Source organism: Artemia franciscana, chromosome 1 (genome assembly GCF_032884065.1).
Source record: "Artemia franciscana chromosome 1, ASM3288406v1, whole genome shotgun sequence".
NCBI lineage: Eukaryota > Metazoa > Arthropoda > Branchiopoda > Anostraca > Artemiidae > Artemia > Artemia franciscana.
The window spans coordinates 61,396,088-61,416,553 of record NC_088863.1 but is presented as its reverse complement, the minus strand read 5'-3'; the positions used below and the strand labels follow the sequence as shown (position 1 = coordinate 61,416,553).

Sequence of the window (20,466 nt, the reverse complement as noted above, 5' to 3'; positions counted from 1 at the left end):
TTGCAAAAATTTGTGGATAGAATGTGTTTTTGCAGCTTGATTTCATTATTTATGTGCCTACTGTTTCTAAAAATTTTAAGCCCACACAGAAACGCTAATGCCTAGATGGGAATATCTTTCCAATAAGTTCCAACTTTATCCACAATTTCCAGTTAAGTAGAATTCCTTTTACCTTGAACTTTTTTGGCAGGTTTTTTCTTTTGATTATCAACATCACTTTTCTTCTCCATTATTGAAGCAACTGTTTTCTTTGACTTAGCAGACTCTTCAAAACTCCTCATACGTTTTGCCTTGGCTGATTCGTTTTTCTCCCACTCCTCTGATTGTTTCAAAGCTCTTGAAAAATTGGCTTCAAAATCAAAAGGCTGAAAAATGAAACAATTCATAAAAATACAGGCAAAGGTTCAGCTTAATTGTACCCTATTATCTATAGCCCATATTCCTGGACTTTTTCTATGCCATAAAAATAATTTTATTTGGTAGCATAAGTAAATTTTAAGTCACCAGTATTGTTACCGGTTAGCTTTTTGTAGGTGATGCTACAAAAAGCTAAATTACCATGAAAGAAACTAATTTGTTCTTTCTTTAGGTTTACAGGGATGTTTGGATTCGCCAATTTAATCTTTTCCTTGTTTTCTCAGTAAGGAAGTTGCCAAGGGATGTTTGGCTGCTTTCTAAAATTGCGCTACTTAGAAAATAAGGATTTAATCATTAAGATATTTGAGTGTTACTGGATGTATTTCAAGCTCAAGGCTTCTGGATAAGGATTGAAGCAAAGAGTCTATGGAAAACGAGTGGAAAATCACATTAATCTTAGGAAAAAGTCATTACCACCATCTAGTATATGGTGGCTCATTGGACCCCAAATTGTGAAACATTTGTCTTTATAGTTAGGGTGTTTTATATTACAAGAGATGGTAAAGAAAGCTGAAGGTTGCACTAAGGTTGCAAAAGTTCAATATTTTTTTAGGATATTCTTTGTTTCTTCGGAGAAAGAGTGCCATTAATGGTCGAAATTCAAAAAGAAAGTGTAGATGAATTGTTCATTATAGGGAATATAAAGCCCTACCTTTTATGTAACTGTCTTTACAGTACATGATAAGTAAAACAGTCAACAAAATTGAATGAAGAAACTGTTTCAACTTGTAGAAAAGTCAGCAATGAAATTTTCAGAATGCGAACTGAATCAAGGGAATGTTTACTGTATATCTAAAAAGTAGTCCTGGAATGGGGCAGTGGGATTGATCCCTGCTTGGTAATACAGAACCAAGAGCTTGAATGCAGCTGCAGTACCCCATTGCAGGGAATGGAATTTGATTCTGCTGATGAGATTATGTAAATCTGTCTCCAAAACTACAGCAACAAGAAGTAGATATTGAATAAATTATAGTCCTAATTTTTTGTTTCAACATTTGCCCCATGTAAAAAATCAATGTTGGAATAAACAAGATAATAGTCTCTTGTCAAAAATGTGTAAGTTTAATTGGTGCCACTTTAATAGTCGACCAGTAAAGAAATGAATTGAACTAGGAAATATCTTTAAGGGGGGGGAGGGAGTGAGAGAGCATATGAGAAACTCAATTTTTAATTTATATTTTCTAACCAAAAAGAACTGGAAAAAGACCACAGAGAAAAACTAGTTCATAAACATATTATAAGGCACCATACTGCAGTGGCACACCCCCTGGATTGGCCACAATTTAATTTTGGGCAGTTTCCACTCACATTTATAGACATCAGATCGAACAAGAACAAATATCTACTTGTTAATCAAAACAAAGAGGCTACCATATTTTATAGCCACTTAGGTATATGCTCGCCAATTTAAAATTTCAGCTTGAAAGCAGAAATTTTGTAATCCATTGTTTAGACATCAACATCTATGCACCATAAACACTCTTCCTTTTACAACAAAATTTTATCGTTCCTATTGTTAGTTTCCTTAGTTTGTCAGAAGAGGTTATGATGAGAGAGAGGACAATATGCCTTTCAAATATAACATTCAACACATCAGCTTTCTAATTTTAAGCTTTAGTTGGTTTTTAACTTCAATTGCTAAATAGATTGTATTGGTATATTAACTTGACAAAGTAATAAAACATGAAATGAAAATTCAATCAGCTGAAAACTACATAATATATTTAGATCACTATGTATTCAAAAATTAAACAATCACTTTCTTCATCACTTGAACACACAGGGAAAAACCAAAAATTGTAGGCACCTATTCTCTTTAAATATTTCTGTACCATAATTAAAACCAACAATATATCTTTTTTTTTGCTACATTCTCTATTTTATGCACTTAAGTGATCTGGCATCTGAAGAACTTAAAAAACAGGTTTTACCTACCCCAAATAAATTCTTATCCATAAGTGAACCTTTATATTTGTCTCTGAACTCCAGATGCACATCATCCAAAAGCTTGTCTACATACATTAATTTTAAGATTTTTTGAAATCCTGCCACAAAAACTAGATCAAATTCATTGTCCAAGCGGAGCTTCATCTGGGTATCATCATTCACAAATGACAAACTGCCAATACGTCCCTGGAAGAAAAATTCAAGTTGACTTTTTCTGATTAAGTAGGTTGACATATAACAAGTTGAATATGTAGACTTTATCTTCATTGCATCAAACAGAAAGGTACGTTGGCTCTACTCAATCAACTTCTTTCTTTTTTCTCTTTAAGTAATTCATAGACGCAATGGATTACGTCATTTAAATCAAATTAAGTTTATAGCCAGCACATCATACTGGGAAATAACATATAACTGATTTGAAATATTACAATTGTAGCAATTAGCAAAGTACAGAAAAACATATGAATGCCAAGTTTTTTGTTTGTTTTTTTTTAGTAGAAATCTATTCAATTATACCGTTTATCAAAGGATTATAGGAGGGCAGGTTCAATACACGGTAGCAAAATGACACAATTAAAATAATGTTGAATTCCAGATACGGTAAACGAAGATTTATCTCCTTCACAATTTTTCACAGAGATGACAATATTATAAAATAGATACTCATAATACAAGAAACACTAGTCAAAATAAAAAAAACAGTTGAGGGTTAACACATATTGCTATATCTTCATGAGAAAAAATCAATAATAGATATAAAAAGCTCTCACCATAGTTTTCAATAAATTTTTTTTTATGTCTTTCTGAAAAAAAAAAAAAAACAACTATCAACATTCCCTACATTTTCATAAATTAACACCACTAGTCAAAATACTATCATCACAAATAACCAAAATGGAATGATTTCATTAGTTTGTCATATTTGGATACTAGCCAAAAATTTTTTTCAACTGAAAGAACAAATATTTGAGAAAATGTTTACTATAAGCTTTAACTTACTCCTCAAACTATCTAAACATGATTTAGTAATTCATCTACAACTGTTTATGTGGGTCAAGAATAATTTCGGAAGCATTTGTTTCACCATAAAATTTATTTGGAATCGTTTGTTTTTTCCTTTCCTTCAATGTAGACAGTCTTATCAAAAGCAAAGGTCATACAATCTTCTTCTTCTTTTGACAGAGGCCTTCAGGTAATAGCCCATTCCAGCTTTTTCGTTTTCGACATTCATTTGATACTAGTAGAGGTGTCAAAAAATGATTAACTCACAGAGGTTCGAGTAATGAAAACAGCTTACAATGTGTTCAACAGTCTGCAAGATTTTAGAAACTCAAGGAGGCTCCCTCTAGGCTTGATGGTCAAAACTCCAGCTACACATTCAATTGTGCAGCTGGTGGATACATACACCATGAAATGCTCCCAGCAAGTGTAGATGGCTTTTGGTATATTCAATCTCTAGAGGGCTATGATTTGTCAGTAAGAGCTCAAGAGCTTGACAAAGTTCTAGAAATTATGGGTATCTGGCAAGAGAACACATGGTGGTTAAGACCAGTTGCAATGCTTTTTATTCAATGGAAAAGGACGTTTTCACTCCTTGCCTTAAAGGGGGACATAGAACTTTCCTCTGTGGGTGCTAGGAAACCTTTTTGGATAGAGTTAAAGAGTGGTCCTGAAGGTCACTGGTCTTTGATTAATACATGGGAGGCATGATGCATTCTTGTCTACCTCATTGATTGTAGTGTATTCTTAGATTCCTAGAAAACCTGGAATGAAATTCAATTTTTGAGTAAAGTCATTTAGTTAGAGTATATTTAAGAGGCAATGTACTGGGTACATGTCATGGTACTCTATTTTGGTTTTATGTTGTTTTCATAGCTACAATGCAGAGCAGAATTCCGAGTTTATTATGGTCTTAGGCGGATAGCAAGGATCAAATAAAGTTGTTTCCAGGCCCACAATGATTGCTACAATCTTGTTAGTGAGAATGTTGAGGTTTGGGGGAAGGAAATTGGAACGTTTCAACAAATATAGGAAAGTAACTTTTGCACATTATGTTTTCCATGTAGTGGAAGTGTGCTCGAGTCTTCCTCTCTGGTATTAGCAATAAATTCTATACCAACTGAACAATCCATTCAATCAAACTCTTCTTTTCTCATTTCTGTGATGAAGACAATCAAAATCTTATATAGCTTCACAACTACAATCTTGAGTTTTTGAATGATTAGCAATAAGTTTTCTTGAAACTTTTGTTCTATTATGGAAACTACTGCTGCTTCATATACTTTCACTGAATTTATAAGGTATTCACCTTTGACCTTACTATCCATGGTTTGTTTACCTTTTTTGCAAACAATATTCAGTGCCGACTGCATCTCAAGGCTCTGTAAACTGTCACCTCAGGAAAATCAGATCTAATAATCCAGTAGAAATATGAAAGAAATTTCCAAAACGTCTAAATAACAATACAGCTTTCAGTTGGATCATCTAAACATGGAAACTGAGAAAGCATTGACAAATGCTTGACACAATCTATAACACATTTTAGCATTTTTATTGGATTTGTGATATGCTACTTGCCATCTAGGGAATATTTCTGTCTTCACATGTTTTAAATAAATGATTTGCCACTGTGAACATTAGTCTAATATTAAAGCAGGCTTATCATTACAGTAACAGAAGCAGTCCGACTAGATTTGTACCTTTTGGTTAGTCTTGGTAAGTAGATAATTAACAGGTACCTCTAATCACAAAATTGAATTCACAGATTAAATTTTCTGGTGAAGGAACTGCTAGGACAAAGGAGTAGGCTAAAATGCAAACTACATACTCTTTGGCATGGGGATATTAAATTTCAAAATGATTTGATGAATTTCAGCATGCTTACTTAAAGCACCGAGGAAGGAAATGTAAATAAATAATCTTTACTTGGTGAATGTAATATACTTCAGTAAATAGGCCAGTCAGAGCTTCTTTTTTCCAAATGGCCAAATTAGGCCAGTCAGGAACACCAAATTTAGAATATGTCTCATTTATCAAGCAAAACATGAGACCCAAAACACTTTCTTTGAGTCTCATTAGAGCAGATCCATTTCCCATGGCTTCACTTTTATAACTCAAAGATTGCACCTGATTGTAGAAGATGCTGACACTGAAGAAACAGGATACTGACTGCAACAATGATGATTATAATAGTTCAGAATTAAATGATCCTGACCTTAACAGCAATAATGAGGACTCAGAATCTACACACAAAGGCATCTCTAGAGAAGTACTGGTGCTGGGAGCAGCATTTATAAAAATGAAAAAGCTGAATAGAACATCAAAACTGTCTTCCAAATCCCGCAATCTCTTTGAAGCCAACTATAAGACACATAATCTTAGTCCATTCATCACAAAGTACATGAATGTTTGATGGAACAGCACCCTTACCATGATAGTGCCTGGAAAGAGCCACCACACAACTTCTTCACCCAAAACCACAGTAATAAGTGGTCCATCATAGAAGCTGTTGTTGAGATGCTTTGCTTATTCAAATAGTCAGCAGTAATAGCTAGTAAGTAGAATTATGATTTGGTAAATAATGCTCAACTGATGATTAAATGACTTTGTTTTGTCTGACTCCAGAGAGCAGTACTATAGCTGAGTCAGTTAATGGCTAAGTCTAAGTCTTGTTTAGGCTGGGAAGGTATTAATAATAGAATACTAATTGCTCATTTTATGACTAAAAAGTTTAGGGTATCAGTTATAGTAGTATATGCCCCCATTGAACCAACTGATGGAGATACTAGTGACTCAGATGAATTTTACTTACAGTTACAGGAGCAAATAGACAGGGTACCAGGTGGAAATATGGTGTTTTTGCTAGGAGATTTTAATGCCCAGGTTGGTAGAAATAGGGATAGATGGTATCCTAGCCTAGGTAATTTTGGTGTAGGAAAAGAAAACAGTAATGGCTATAGGCTTTTGCAATTTTGTAGGTATAACAACCTAGTTATAACCAATACGGTGTTTGGTCACAAAATGGCCCATAAGTTGACATGGTATTCACGTGATGGTAAGACAGCAAACCTTATTGATTATGTTATTGTAAACAGAAGACTAGCAGGATCAATACAAGATACTAGGGTGTATAGGAGTGCCGTTATTGATGTTAAAAGTAAAGATCACCATCTAGTAGTGTCTAAGGTTAATTTAAAGCTGAAATTTCGGAAGAGTAACTCCCTCCCGGAAAGTTATGATGTTGGTAGACTTCAGGATGAAAATTTGAGAAAAAAATTCCAGGAACAGTTGAGTACTAAACTTGAGGGTTTAAAATTTGACAATGTGGAAGATGGATGGAATAATTTCAGAAAAACAATTTGTGAAGTTGCTGATGGTGTCCTAGGGAAGAGTGCTAAGACAGCAACTAGGAATATTAGTGAAAAAGCTTTAGGTTTAATAGAGAGTAGAAGGGGTTTGTATAAGAATTATCTGAGCGATAGGTCGTATGAAAACAAAAGGAATGTAAAGAAAGTGGAGAAAGCATTAAAATATGAACTAAGGAGATGTGAAATGGAGGCGATGGATAAAATTGCTGAGGATCTGGAAGATGCGGCTAGACGGCATAATAGTAAAATATTATACTGGCATGTTAATAAATTGAAAGGGAGTAGCCGATCCGGACTAGTCCCAGTTAAAGATAGAAATGGGGTCACAATTAGTGATAAGGAAAAAGTTAAAGAAAGATGGGTGGAACATTTTGAGAATGTGCTAAACCGAGATACAGTTGCAGGAAAAGATATAGATGAAAATGAAAAAGTTTGTGATACCTTGGATGTGAAGGAAGATTTGTTTAGTGAGGAAGAATTAGCGACAGTACTAGAAGGATTAAAAAATAATAAGGCCCCAGGTGCTGATAGTATGATTAATGAGTTCCTTAAATATGGTGGCTCTGAGGTTAGGAATAAGCTACTGAAGATTATGAACATGATTTTTGAAAAAGGGGAAGTACCCAATGATTTTAGGAAAACCTTAATTAAACCACTGTATAAGAAAGGTGACAAGAGTGAATGTCGGAATTATCGAGGCATTAGTCTGGTCTCTGTAGGTAGCAAATTACTGAGTAATATGATACTTTTTAGACTGAGACATGCTGTAGACAAAGTTTTAAGGGAAGAACAATGCGGTTTTAGAAAAGGTAGAGGATGTGTCGACCATGTTTTCACTCTTAGGTTAATAATTGAGAAGTCCCTTCGTTGTCAAACACCTTTGGTCCTTAGTTTTATCGATTATGAGCAAGCTTTCGATTCTGTTGATAGAACAGCGTTAACAAAGGTCTTATCGTTATATGGTATACCAGAAAAATACATTAAAGTGATTTGCGCTATGTACGAGAATAATACTGCTGCGGTTAAGGTAGGAAATGAGGTTAGCAACTGGTTTTGTATTAAATCAGGAGTTAAGCAGGGTTGTGTTCTATCCCCCTTTATATGGATCATTTTGATGGACTTCGTCTTAAGGAGCACAGGAAAGGCAATTGGAGACCATGGAATCAAATGGGGAGGAAGAACGCTCCTGGACTTAGATTATGCTGATGATTTAAGCATATTAGATGAAAGTGTGAGCAAAATGAATGAATTTTTAGAGGTTTTACGAGTTCAGGGTGCTAAAATAGGCTTGAAAATTAATGTTAAGAAGACTAAGTCACTAAGGTTAGGAATAAGTGAAGATGAACAGGTGACCTTAGGTAACGAAAAGATTGATCAGGTTGGGAGCTTCAGTTACCTTGGTAGTATTATTAGTAAAGATGGTGGGAGCAGTGAAGATGTTAAAAGTAGAATAGCTAAAGCTCAGGGTGTTTTTTCACAGTTAAAAAAAGTTTGGAAGAATAGAAAGATAAGCCTACAAACCAAGATTAGAATATTGGAAGCTACAGTGATGACAGTGGTCAAATATGGCTCTGAAGCATGGACACTCCGAAAAGCAGATGAAAATTTACTAGATGTTTTCCAGAGAAATTGCCTACGGATTGTTCTGGGTACCCGGCTGACTGACCGTATTTCAAACAGTAGGTTGTACGAAAAGTGTGGTTCAATCCCGCTTTCTGGGGCTATAATGAAAGAAAGGTTGAGATGGCTAGGCCACGTTCTACGGATGAAGGATGACAGATTACCGAAGATTGTCCTTTTTGGCCAACCGTCTGGGGCTACACGGAAAGCAGGTCGTCCTTGTCTGGGTTGGGAGGATGTCATAAATAAGGATTTAAAGGAAATGGGAACTTCCTGGGAGGGTGTAAAGAGGGAGGCTTTAAATAGACTAGGTTGGAGGAGGAGCGTGCGTAGCTGTGTTGGCCTCAGGCGGTTTGGTGCTGCAGTGAGTTATTAGTAGTAGTAGTAGTATTCAAGTCAAAATACTAAGAATATAAGCACTGGCCACGTATCAGCAAATATTAAAACTGCACTTGAGGAGAGAGTTCCAGACTATGATAAAAAATAATCTGATTCACTAGAACTTTGAACTCACTACTTCTACACTTACCCATATGTAAGTGAAATAACACATATGCATATTGCAATGCCTGCAACTTCAGTATCCAGTGAGAGTGCATTTAGTATTGCTGAGTACTTTATGTCAAAGCAGTGCTCATCAATGACTGCCAAGTCACTTGAACTTCAAGTTCTTTTATTCTTTGACTATACATATTTAAAACTATTCACATAACTTCCCCGGCAGGGAGACTGGCTCAAAAGCTGGGTGACAATACAAACAGTTTAAACAAACAAACCCAGAGGAAACGTATGTCATCACACTTCTCACTCTCACACCAAAAAATAATCGCCAAAAAACATTTATTAAAATTATTGTCATTATGTACCTGATAGCTGAATGGCTGGGAGCTACTCACAAATTAATATTTACTAATTAGCAGTGCTTTGATTTTAATGTTAATAGCAATAGACCCTGATCAAAAAAAGATTCATATGTGTTCCAGTAATTTGTAATAATATTTTAGGCGAAAATCTAGACTGTTTAGAGACAATGAAAGGCACAGGAAATTTACTTAAAGGACAACAAGTATTGTGCGGTCGGACTGAGGGAGGGCCTGGAAAAAATGATTTAAAACAATCAGGTAGCAGATCCTTTAGATAACGGACATGGAAAAGTATACATTGAAAAGCTAAAATTTGGCTAACTGGAATGATATTAAATAACTGTAAAGACTTAGTTGGAGATTAACCAGGAAGAGAAACTGGAGAATAAAATAACATCTTAAGGACTCTCATTCCTTTATTTTGTAAATTCACAATAGGAGAAATATGTGACTGAAACGTACTCAAATAAATAATCGAACAATAATTAATATATGAATGAACAAGAGAAAAATATATTGATTTTAAAGCATAAAAAGGAAGACAATATTTAAGACAATGCATTACACTTATGCTCCTTCCTAACTTAAACCTTAGGCTAGTGATATGAGCTTTCCAGCTTAAATTCTGGTCAACAATGCATCCAAGATGCCAAGTTGTTTGCACACAATTTATTTTTATTACTTAACCTCCAAACGTGACTTCAACCTCCTGTAATGTTTGTTAAAAATGTTTTCAAGTGCAAAATTTTAATTCACATGGTCTTTTTTTTATTAAACTGTATAAGTAAACGTTAACTTTACTCTCTGAAGCGTAATAAAACTGAAAAAAAAGCAACAGCAGACAGATCAATTAGACTGGCCGTTTTTTTTTTGCAAAAACTTTTTGTTTCCTGTTTTTCAGTAAAACATATTTCCTTTTTTCTCTGTTTCTGTTTCAGCCAAAAACAGAAACAGTACCAACCACCAATTAAGAGTGAGCAAACAAAAGGTATATTAAACCTCAGAACCAATAGTGTTGAATCTAGCTAAGGGGCAACAACAAAAACGTATTGCTGAACTACTAAGAAAAATGAATGGTCTGTTAGGTGCTGTTTTGATAGGCTTAACCATGAAATTTGAAAAATGTACCTTTAATATCTCTAATATTAACTGCACTTTTTTCTAATATTTCCTGGTGTAGCTAATCCAACAATCTATGGTAAAAAAAAAAAAAAAAAAAAAACTGTAAGCAACAATTGGCTTCTGCTTTTAGTAATCATAACTCCAAAAATGAAATTCTAATAACAATATATGCATCAAAGGCAATAGTTTTTTTTTATGGTGATTCTAAATGTGTGAAATTCAATCAATTTAAGATTACCAATCAAAGTCAAGAGTCAACTCCCTTACTTAGGAAAAAATTAAAATTTATTCATTTATTTTATTATCTTCATCCTGTTGGTTGAATCAAACAAGTGGACTTGGAATATTGAGAGAATGGCCATCAACAGCACAGAGACATTTTGGGGAAAACGAAAAATTTGTTTAGAGGACTCTTCTTGAAAACCAGTAAAATTGACTTATCTCTGAGCCCTCACCCTGGTCCAAGAGGAGTTGGCGTTTATGTAAGAGACAGTATCCAGGTTAGTATTGATAATCCTTCCATGCTTGATATATCTTTGATTGAAAGTGTATGGCTTGATATCTCCATTGCTAATAAAAAATTGCGCCTTGGGTGCATCTCTTGAAGTCCAAGTGCTCCTTACTTGAACATAGTGAATTGGCCCTCAAAACTATTATTGATGGCATCTTCAATATACCTTCCTAGCTCATCTGAGTTAATAATAATTGGAGATTTTAATTTTCCTGCAATTGAGTGGCTTGGAGGAACTGGACATTCTTTGTCTAATAGTAGAGACTCCCTTTTTTATCTTGCCTATCAAATAATTTTCTTCATCAGACTATTGATAAGCCTACACGCCATAGACCTGATCAGAATCCCTCGCTGTTAGACCTCGTCATATTGCATGATCCTGATTCCCTCATTTGAAATGATTATTTAGGCTACCACCAATTGCTAGTAGCAACTGCCTAGTTAATCTGTCTGTGTTGTCCCTAAATAGTCATCCTCAACCTAGATTTCGTCCTTAGACTTTCACCAACTATGAGGCAATACAACAGGAACTTTCATCTGCAAACTGGTCAATGTTTATCACTGGTGACATCAATGAGTCTTGGTTAAATTTAAAAAAAAAACTCTCCTAGCTCTTGAAAAGAAACACTCTATGGCTATTTTTTATAAAACAGCCAAAAACATTTCCCGTCCCCACTAAGGAAGTTAAGAAGCTGATTAACCAGAAATCTAGAGCTTGGGAACAGTATATGAAGAAGACAAACCAGGAGACTCTGTCAATTTACAAGGCAACAAGGAAATGTGCAACAGGTTCTGTCAAAAAACCGAAATCTGCTTACAAGGAAAAATTAGCTTCTGACATCAAGTTAAACCCAAAGTTTTTTTGGAGAAATGTCTCTGCTAAAAACCCAAATCATCATACTATTCCTGACCTTTTTGACCATTGTATACTACACTCATCTCCCATAGATAAGGCTGACTTTCTAAATGCACAATTTGCTTCTACCTTCATTTAAAACTCAGCTACTTCCTCACCAGATCCTCTATTGTATGAAGTGCTTTTTCCTATGCCTTATCTATCAGTAAGTGAGGTAATGGTTTTAAATAGCCTTGGGAGTCTTGATGTAAATAAGTCAAAGCGACCAGACGGTGTTCATCCACATCTTCTTAAAGAGTGTTGAAAAGCTCTCAATTACCCCCTGTGCAATGTTGCTCCAGATATCTCTTCAAAATGGGGAACTACTGCATGATTGGAAAACATCTTATATAACCCCAATCCATAAAAAGGGATGAAGAGACTCTGCAGAAAATTCCCATGCTATAAGCATCACTTCTGTAGTTGTTAAGGTGCTTAAGAGACTTGTTAACAAAGCTCTAATTGAACATCTTGAAGTCAATAACATCCTCTCCACATCACAACATGCATTCAGATCTGGTAGATCTGTTGACACTAACCTTATCCAAACATATGAATTAGTGACTACACTGCTTGATAAGGGCTTCCTGTTGATGTGATTCTTCTTGATCTGTCCAAAGCATTTGACAAGGATTGTCATGAATTCCTCATAATCAAACTGAAGGCTGCAGCTGTCAATGAAGGTGTTATACAGTGGATTATTGGCTTCCTCTCTGAAAAATCACAGATTGTCAGAGTTTTTGATTCACAAGGAATTCCTCATTTCTCTTCTCCCACAACTGAATTAAGTGGCATGCCCCAGGGCACTATTCTTAGACAAACACTTTCCAAATTCTATGTCAACAATCAACACACCATTCATTCAAATCTTATTACCCTTTATGCTGATGACTCAAAACTAGTTGGAAAAGCGGCTACTCTCTCTGACCAGCAATCAATTCAAACAGATCCTGACAGTCTAGGAAGATGGGCTAACATGTGGCTCCTTGCTTTTAATGTTGACAAACGCAATATCATCCAGTTTGGCAAACACAACAAGAATCATAAGTAATTCCTTCAAGACAAATTGCTTTCTGCTGTTTTGGATGAAAGAGATCTTGGGATCATTGTTGATCACCAATTAAAGTTTTGCAGCCATGCTAGGTCTGTTTCATCCTCTGCAAATAAATACCTTGGTATCATAAAAAGAACCATAGCCAACCAATACCCAAGAGCTTTTATGAAGTTATATAAGGCACTTGTATGACCATGTCTGGAGGTTGGAATGTCATTGACAGCCCCTCTTTTCAAAAAAGATAAGAAGTTGCTTGAGGATGTCCAATGCCATGCCACTAAGATGGTTTGCAGCATAAATAAATTTCCATACAAAGTAAGACTACATTGTTTGAAGCTGGCAACATTGAAATACTAAAGAAAAAGGGGTGGTATGATTTTAACCAAAAAATACTTTCTAAAAACACCCTTCCCAGTCTCTTTGCACAGCCCTTGCATTCTGGTACTAGAGGACATTCAATGAAACTCCCAATGCAGCATTCCACAAGTAGTCATAGAAGTCATTTCTTCAGCCAAAGAGTCATCAATCTGTGGAATCAACTGTCTGAGGAAGCAGTTTCTACAACTTCAACTGACACATTCAAGTCCCATCTTGATAAGGAATGGCTCTGCAAGGAGTTCCTTTTCAATTGGGAAGCTGCAGAGTCCTCCACAAGAGGCTAGATCAACAGCCACAACCTGCACCAAACAATTTTTTTTATCATTAGAGCATCACAAGGATGGAAAATCCTTAAATCACTCCAAGCTGTGATTTAAGGTAAGTATATCTTCATTAATTAAAACAATGTAGTTTAACCTTCTGGAAGTATCTAAAGGCTCAAATTTTTTTTGTTACATTTCTTGTATATTAGTCCAGAATATCTCCATTCAAATAAACCTGTGACAAAAAAGTGAGAACCCTGAGTATTCTCAAGGGCATTAGATCCCAATGTAAAAAATTTATAGGACCAATTGTTTAATATTAGCATGTTTTCATGCAAGAAATAGAGCTACTTTATTTAAATAAATTCTGACCCTATGGGTGATATGAGCTGTTTGATCTCATATGAAGTTTGTAATAAGATTTTAGGTTGACAGATAAGGATACATAACTGGTTGATTTCAATGCAATCTATATATATATAAAAATAAGTTGTTTGTTTGTGTGTCTGTCTGTCAACTGATGTCAAGTTTGTGTGTTGACTGACATCATGTTTGTTGACTGACGTCATTATAAGGATTGAGCTGTATGTTGTCATGAAGTTGTTTGTCGACTGATGTCATGTTTGTTGACTGACGAAATTACAGACTGGGACACCAGGACACAAATGATGACCAGGACACTGGGAAACAGGGAATATAAATGATGACCAGGGCACTCAAAGAGACATTACAAACTGGGACACTGGGACACAAATAACAACTGGGACATATAAATGACAACCAGGACACTCAAAGATAAATTACAGACTGGGACACCAGGACACAAATGACGACTGGGACACAGGGAACATAAATGACGACCAGGACACTCAAAGAGAAATTACAGACTGGGACACTGGGACACAAATGACAACTGGGATACTGGGAATATAAATGACAGCCAGGACACAACTACAACAGGGACGCCGGGGGCACAGGGAGATATATAAATGATGACGGGGACACAGGGAATGTTTGATTAGCAATCACCATGAACAAAGTTCAAGGGCAATCATTAGAATAATGAGGTATAGATCTGAATTTGGATTGTTTTTCCCATGGACAATTTTATGTTGCATGTTCAAGAGTCGGTAAACCTTACAATCTATTTATATGCACAGACAATGGGACATCAAAGAATGTTGTATATTTGCAAGTTTTATGTAGTTGAAAACATATATATATCTATCTATATTCACAGGTGGGACATAGGGACACAACTACAATGGCGCATAACTACTATGGCGTGTAACGACTTATGCGTGCGGGGGGGGGGGGGGGGGGGGGCGAAGCGCCCCCCCCCCCAACAGCTAGTATCAGATAAAATACTTATTTCTTACTTCTTTTAGTTAAAACTCTAGATGATGGGGTATTTGCCATTTTTGACAAATAAAAGAGGTAGCTGACCAAAGCTACTTCTAATAATAATCTGGAAAAGAACCAGAAAACACCCTAAAAATGACATCAGTTTTGCTGTGATGTCATTTTTGAGGGGATCTGTGTAAAAATTCTTTCAAATACATATCCATATTAACATTTTACTATTAAGCTAAGGAAAATAATAATTACCATTCCTGAATCAAATGTAAATGGCAATTTTTTCTCAATAGATAATTTTTGTTTTTTTTAGAAACATGTTTTTAACTTTTGGTTACCATGGAAAGGTTTACATTTTGTGGCCTCATTTAGAGCTCAAAATGGAACTATTATTGATTTGTTACAATTAAGTTGTATAGAAAATCAAAACCCCTTTTCTTCTGTTGACCTGTAAATACAATTGATAGTGGCACAATAAAGAATATAAAAAAGGAAATATATAATATGGGCTACTTATTTGAGTCAGGTTGGAAAGGTGAGGTTAAAATGCAATTTGTGAAAAAAGCAATTATAATATCCAGAAAGAGCAGACAAAAAGGCATTAAGTGGTATGTTTACTTGATTTTTAGGTAATTTATACAGCCAGAATCCTAGGCTATGCATTTTGCCATGTGTCACTTGTTTTAACTTAGTACCCATAACTTGAACCATTGCTCACAAATCAAAAATGAAAAAACTCATGAAAAATAAGGGTAAAATTCTAGACAAGCTATTTTTTGCTATCTTGGAAGTGGTTAGGTTAGGGAAATGAAACTTTTAGGGATGGATCTACAGACTAAGGTATGGATACTTGTTAGTTGTCTGACCATACTCAAGAAGTGAAGTTAGGTTAATCATAATATAATATACCAAATATGATGAAAATATAATACTTTAGAAACAAAATCATGGAAACTACAACAAAAAACTATAGAAAGCAGGCCAAACAGAATTATATAAATATTAATCACATAGACCTAGATCAAAAAGATAAAAAGTGTAGAAAAAGAATTTTGAAGTACCTAGCTCTACTCCTTCTCCCACAAGAGGACACTGACCTTTGGTGACCTTAAAAGATATCTTTTGCTATAAAAGTGAAACCTAGCAAAATAGATCTTCTGCTTAAATGGAATACAAGAAAAGTATTTTCAGTTTCACAACTTTAATCAATCCTAATTTATGAAGTTTCAAAGGTCTGGAAATACACTTCCTAAATTTAAAAAAAACTGATGCATGTTTTTGGCCAAAAAGGTAAATCAGAAAAGTGCTTTAGAGTTGGTAGAGTTTTGAACAATATTGGAAGTTAATTTGAAAGTTATGCAAAAAAAATCTGACAAGAAAAGTTAAGCATCTTACTTAAATTGAAAAACAGCTTTGGATGATTATAAGATGATATATCAATTTTCAAGATTTGGTGATGCCAAAAACCCTTGTTCATTTGTTTTGTTAATCTTGTTATGTTTTTCTGGCTACTTCTTTTTGTCTATTTTCATTATAAAAAACAACAGGTAATTTGAATATATACTTTATTCCTTTTAATCTTAAGCACTGTTCTGTTTATTCAATTCTCATGTTACATCTTTCTGTTGGTTTTCTTAAAACTAAAAAGGTGGTTATTTTGTATTCTTACAATAGGATAGTCTTTTTATTCTTGGCATTGTTCTGTTCAACTCATTTTCTTTTTAAGGTAACTAATTATACAGTACAGATACAATTATTGTCATATTAATAAAAAAAAGTTGTATTACAGATTTCAAGTTTTCTTTGACCATTGATTTTATAGATGTTTTAAGCAAAATAGAAACAAGAGACAAACTTTTGATGGAAAAAAGTTCCCAATTGAAATAGTAGGCTAAATACAACTGAACTTTGTAAATGCAATAAGTTTAAAAATTACAAATTGGCATTGCTAGTTTTACTATGCCACTTTTTTCTACAGTGGGAGTAGAGGTTGATAGGCTAGGCTACTTCAAATATTTTCCCAGGAAATAGGCTATCTTATTCTGTATACCCTTTGGTAAAATTTTGCAGTTCATACAGTCTTGGCTTATTGACTTACCAATAAAGTGAACTTAGCCTACTACTCAAACATAATAATTACTTCTACAGCAAATTCAAATTTAAGCAATTTTTGAGCTCTTAAAAATGACAAATTCTCAATTAAAGTTGGTTGTTTTAGACAAAATAATACTACATTTGGTAAATTTATAGCAAACAGTATTACTGGCCTTCATATAAAGTGAATATACCACTCAATGCCTTTTTTATGCTCTTTACAAATATAATAATCACTTTTACTGGAAACTCAGATTTAAGCACTTTTAGACCTCTTAAAAATGACCTGTATATGGGGTATAAAAAAAGGCTTAAAACATTGGTCTCAAACTTTATAACATTGGACTCAAACTTACCGTTTTATTAAAACTCCATTATTTTAATGTTATATTATCCAAAAGCACTGATTTCTGACAATTAAATTGGATAAATAATTTTTATCAATGTTATGGTGTTTTCTTCTTCTTTGCCACTGAAATTTCAATTAAAGCATGTGTTTTGGTTGTTTTTTTTAACCAAATAATAGGATATTTGAAATCACAAATCTGTAATAGTTTAGAAACAAATTTGGGCTATATATTTGCACATCAGGGGGGTGGGGGTAAAGCATAGTATATATTAAATATGTAAACTAACCATTGCTTTGTTTAATATAGTTAAATTTATAGCAAACAGTATAACTGGTGTTTATAATAGCCAGCTTTCATATTTTCAACCAAAAACACATGCTTTTATTTAAAATTCAATGTCAAGGAAGAAAAAAAAATGCCATAACATTGATAACATTTATTTTTCAATTTAATCATGGAAGATCATTGCTTGTGGATAATATTACATTAAAAAAGGATTTAGCCTATAATGAAATGGTGAGTTTGAGTTCAATGTTTTAAAGTCTGAGACCAATGTTTTAAGCCTTTTTTATACCTCATATTTAGGTCATTTTCAAGAGGTTAAAAAGTGCTTAAATCTGAATTTCCAGTAGAAGCAATTATTATATTTGTAAAGAGCATAAAAAAAGGCAAAAAGTGGTACATTCACTTTATAAGAAAGCCAGTAATATTGTTGTTATAAATTAACCCTACATTTTTTCAGTTCTTGTTTTCTTGATTGTTTTCAACAAAATAGTGCTACATTTTCATAGTAGCCTACCAAAATTATTTATAATAGCCTAATGTTAGTTTAGGATAGGTCAAAAAGTGCTTGAATTTGAATTTGTGGTAGAAGCAATTATTTATGTTTGTAAAGAACATAAAAAAGGCATCAAGTGGTACCTATGTTCACTTAATTGGTAAGTCAAATATAAGAACTGCAAACAATTTACCAACCCTTCCCTGAAAGTTTCATTTTCCTAACCTTACCCCCTTCAAATATAGTAAAAGCAGCTAAACTAGAATTCTACCTTTAGAGAATAAGTCTAAAAAATAGAAATGAGGTAGAGAAACTGGATATAGGCTAGGCCTACAAGGAAAGAAGTGAAGATAAAGGTTCTCCCTCTGCAAAATAGAGGGTTAGTCAGCATATCATAAGTAAGAACTGTTTTCTTAACATGTTTCCATATGTGAAGCTCCTGCCCCTGGATTATACCAAGGAAACTTGTGCACAAGATTACTCTTAGTCTACAGCTAACAGAACCAGCCTACCTTGGCTATTTCAGCATTTATGAAAGCATTAATATGGCTAGTCAAGGCATTTCCAAAGCTTTGAAAACACCAAAGAACTACTCCACTTCTGCTAAAAATTGCAAAAAAATCCAGCATTTTGATACACTTCTATTCGAACAAATATTGTTTCTTCAAAAACATGCAATGGTCGACAAACACACAGCATAAATTTATAATAGATGCCACGCAAAGCAAATTGAAAACTTTCAAATGGCGAAAATTTTAAAAAAAATCGAACATGTCCTTTCTGTATCAAATTCAGCCACAAACTTAATTAAAGGTATGATGCTTAAAATTTCACTGAAATAGCCTTTTTGTAATTTCATAGCCAATGAAAATTTAAAATTAAATTAATTTTTTTGTATCAACTTAGGTAGGTAGTCTTTTGGTCTGTTAGATATGTATTTGTATACACCCTAGAAATAAGGAAAGGATAGGAATTGGTCTAGTAAGACCAAGAAATAAGGAACTAGAAAAGGATAGTTTCTCAAATACGAAAAGGGGATATAAGACAGAATACAATGAAAATATCAAGGCATAGCCTAGTGGGTTGGCAGTAGGCCTACCTTCCTAGAGTATTTTAGGCCATGGAATCACTCCTGAAAGTTTCGGTTCATCCAAATCAACTACCACACACCACTTTCTAAGCTAGCCTACTAAGAAACCCAATATCTGAAATTTTACCACCTATTTTATAGAATATAAGATAACATCCATCTACAATTAAGCTATGGCAAAATTCTCATTTGTTAGGCATCACACCATGGGTGCTGATCTTGACATATAAATAAATTAGGTTTGAGTAAATCTGGTTGTAATAAGAAAATAACCAGCTAGGGAACTACGCTAGTTAGAATTCTAAAGAAAAATGATTAGATCTAGGTAGCGAGATAGTACAATAAAGCATAAGGGCTAAGCCTCTTTAATGTAATGATGGGCTAATATGAAAGCCCACACAAGGAAATTACAAATAAAATAAATTGAAAGGCTAAATAATGGTAAATTTTTTAAATGATTTAATTAACAAAGCATTACAAGAAAAGCAAATCCTTATATTTGCTCCAAGCTGTGATTTAAGGTAATTTTCTACCTTAAAAATCTTGTCTTGAATCCAAATATAACTTTCTTATGGACTGGATTTGAATTTTACCCACCCCCTCCCTTAATTTGGAAAAATATATTCTAGGTTGTATAGCCTATATGCATTAGATTTTCAATTAGTCAATCTTTTTTCCAATTTATTTAACAGTTTATTGGAATTCCAGCTAAATTTCCTATGGAGACAAAATTCTTAGCTTATCCTTGCTAGACTATAACATAGATGTGATGGTATTAGAGAGTACTCAAAGAAGAGCAGCTTATCTTAGAACAAAACCTTCAAGGAACATCCCATCTGACTCATGTTTCCCACTTTGGTATACTAAAGGAAAAGAGCTAAAATAATAACAACTTGAAAGCTGTTGGAAAGTGACCTATTAAGTCACGTCTTCTTGGTTTCCCTCTCAACTACCATGAGAGGGAAAAGCAAGAAATTGCTGGTCCCCTGTTGCATCAGGTAAGAGTGCCAAAACTTATCCTCAGTCTGTTCTGTCCCACTCTGGATTAGCCTCTTCAAAGCCATCCTCTAGTCTCAAACACTGTAAACCAATAAAATGAATGTTGTTTTTGGACTCAGGATGAAGTTTGAATTCTTAATTCGAACTTCATAATTTGGTGTATCTGTTTCTTAGATATCTCATTAGTGACTTAAACAGAAAATTTTATCAAAAAATCTATATGTATTTAATTAAGGACATGGTCCCTTGTTTTCAGACAATGCCTAGGAATATGCTAGTTGGATATTCAGGTAAATAGCAACTTTCTTCTATTGAAGAGGAACATTACAGTTATTCCAAACACTTATGGGTCAAGTTGGAAC

General features: G+C 34.2%; 2 protein-coding genes across 2 annotated transcripts in view; one reads left to right on the top strand and one right to left on the bottom strand.

Annotated features, from left to right (window-relative positions):
* LOC136032338 (signal recognition particle receptor subunit alpha homolog) overlaps nucleotides 1–18,698 on the bottom strand; it is a 79,770-nt gene extending 61,072 nt beyond the window's left edge. The window contains exons 1-3 of the mRNA XM_065712662.1: nucleotides 18,528–18,698; nucleotides 2,353–2,550; nucleotides 173–365 (exon numbers count right to left, since the gene is read on the bottom strand). Of these exons, the coding sequence (XP_065568734.1) occupies nucleotides 173–365; nucleotides 2,353–2,550; nucleotides 18,528–18,644 (508 nt within the window). The 5' untranslated portion in view covers nucleotides 18,645–18,698. The remainder of the gene's footprint in view (nucleotides 1–172; nucleotides 366–2,352; nucleotides 2,551–18,527) is intronic.
* Nucleotides 18,699–18,739: 41 nt separating this feature from the next.
* LOC136032332 (arginine-hydroxylase NDUFAF5, mitochondrial-like) overlaps nucleotides 18,740–20,466 on the top strand; it is a 45,889-nt gene continuing 44,162 nt past the window's right edge. The window contains exon 1 of the mRNA XM_065712649.1: nucleotides 18,740–18,828. Coding sequence (XP_065568721.1) covers nucleotides 18,759–18,828 — 70 coding nt within the window. The 5' untranslated portion in view covers nucleotides 18,740–18,758. The remainder of the gene's footprint in view (nucleotides 18,829–20,466) is intronic.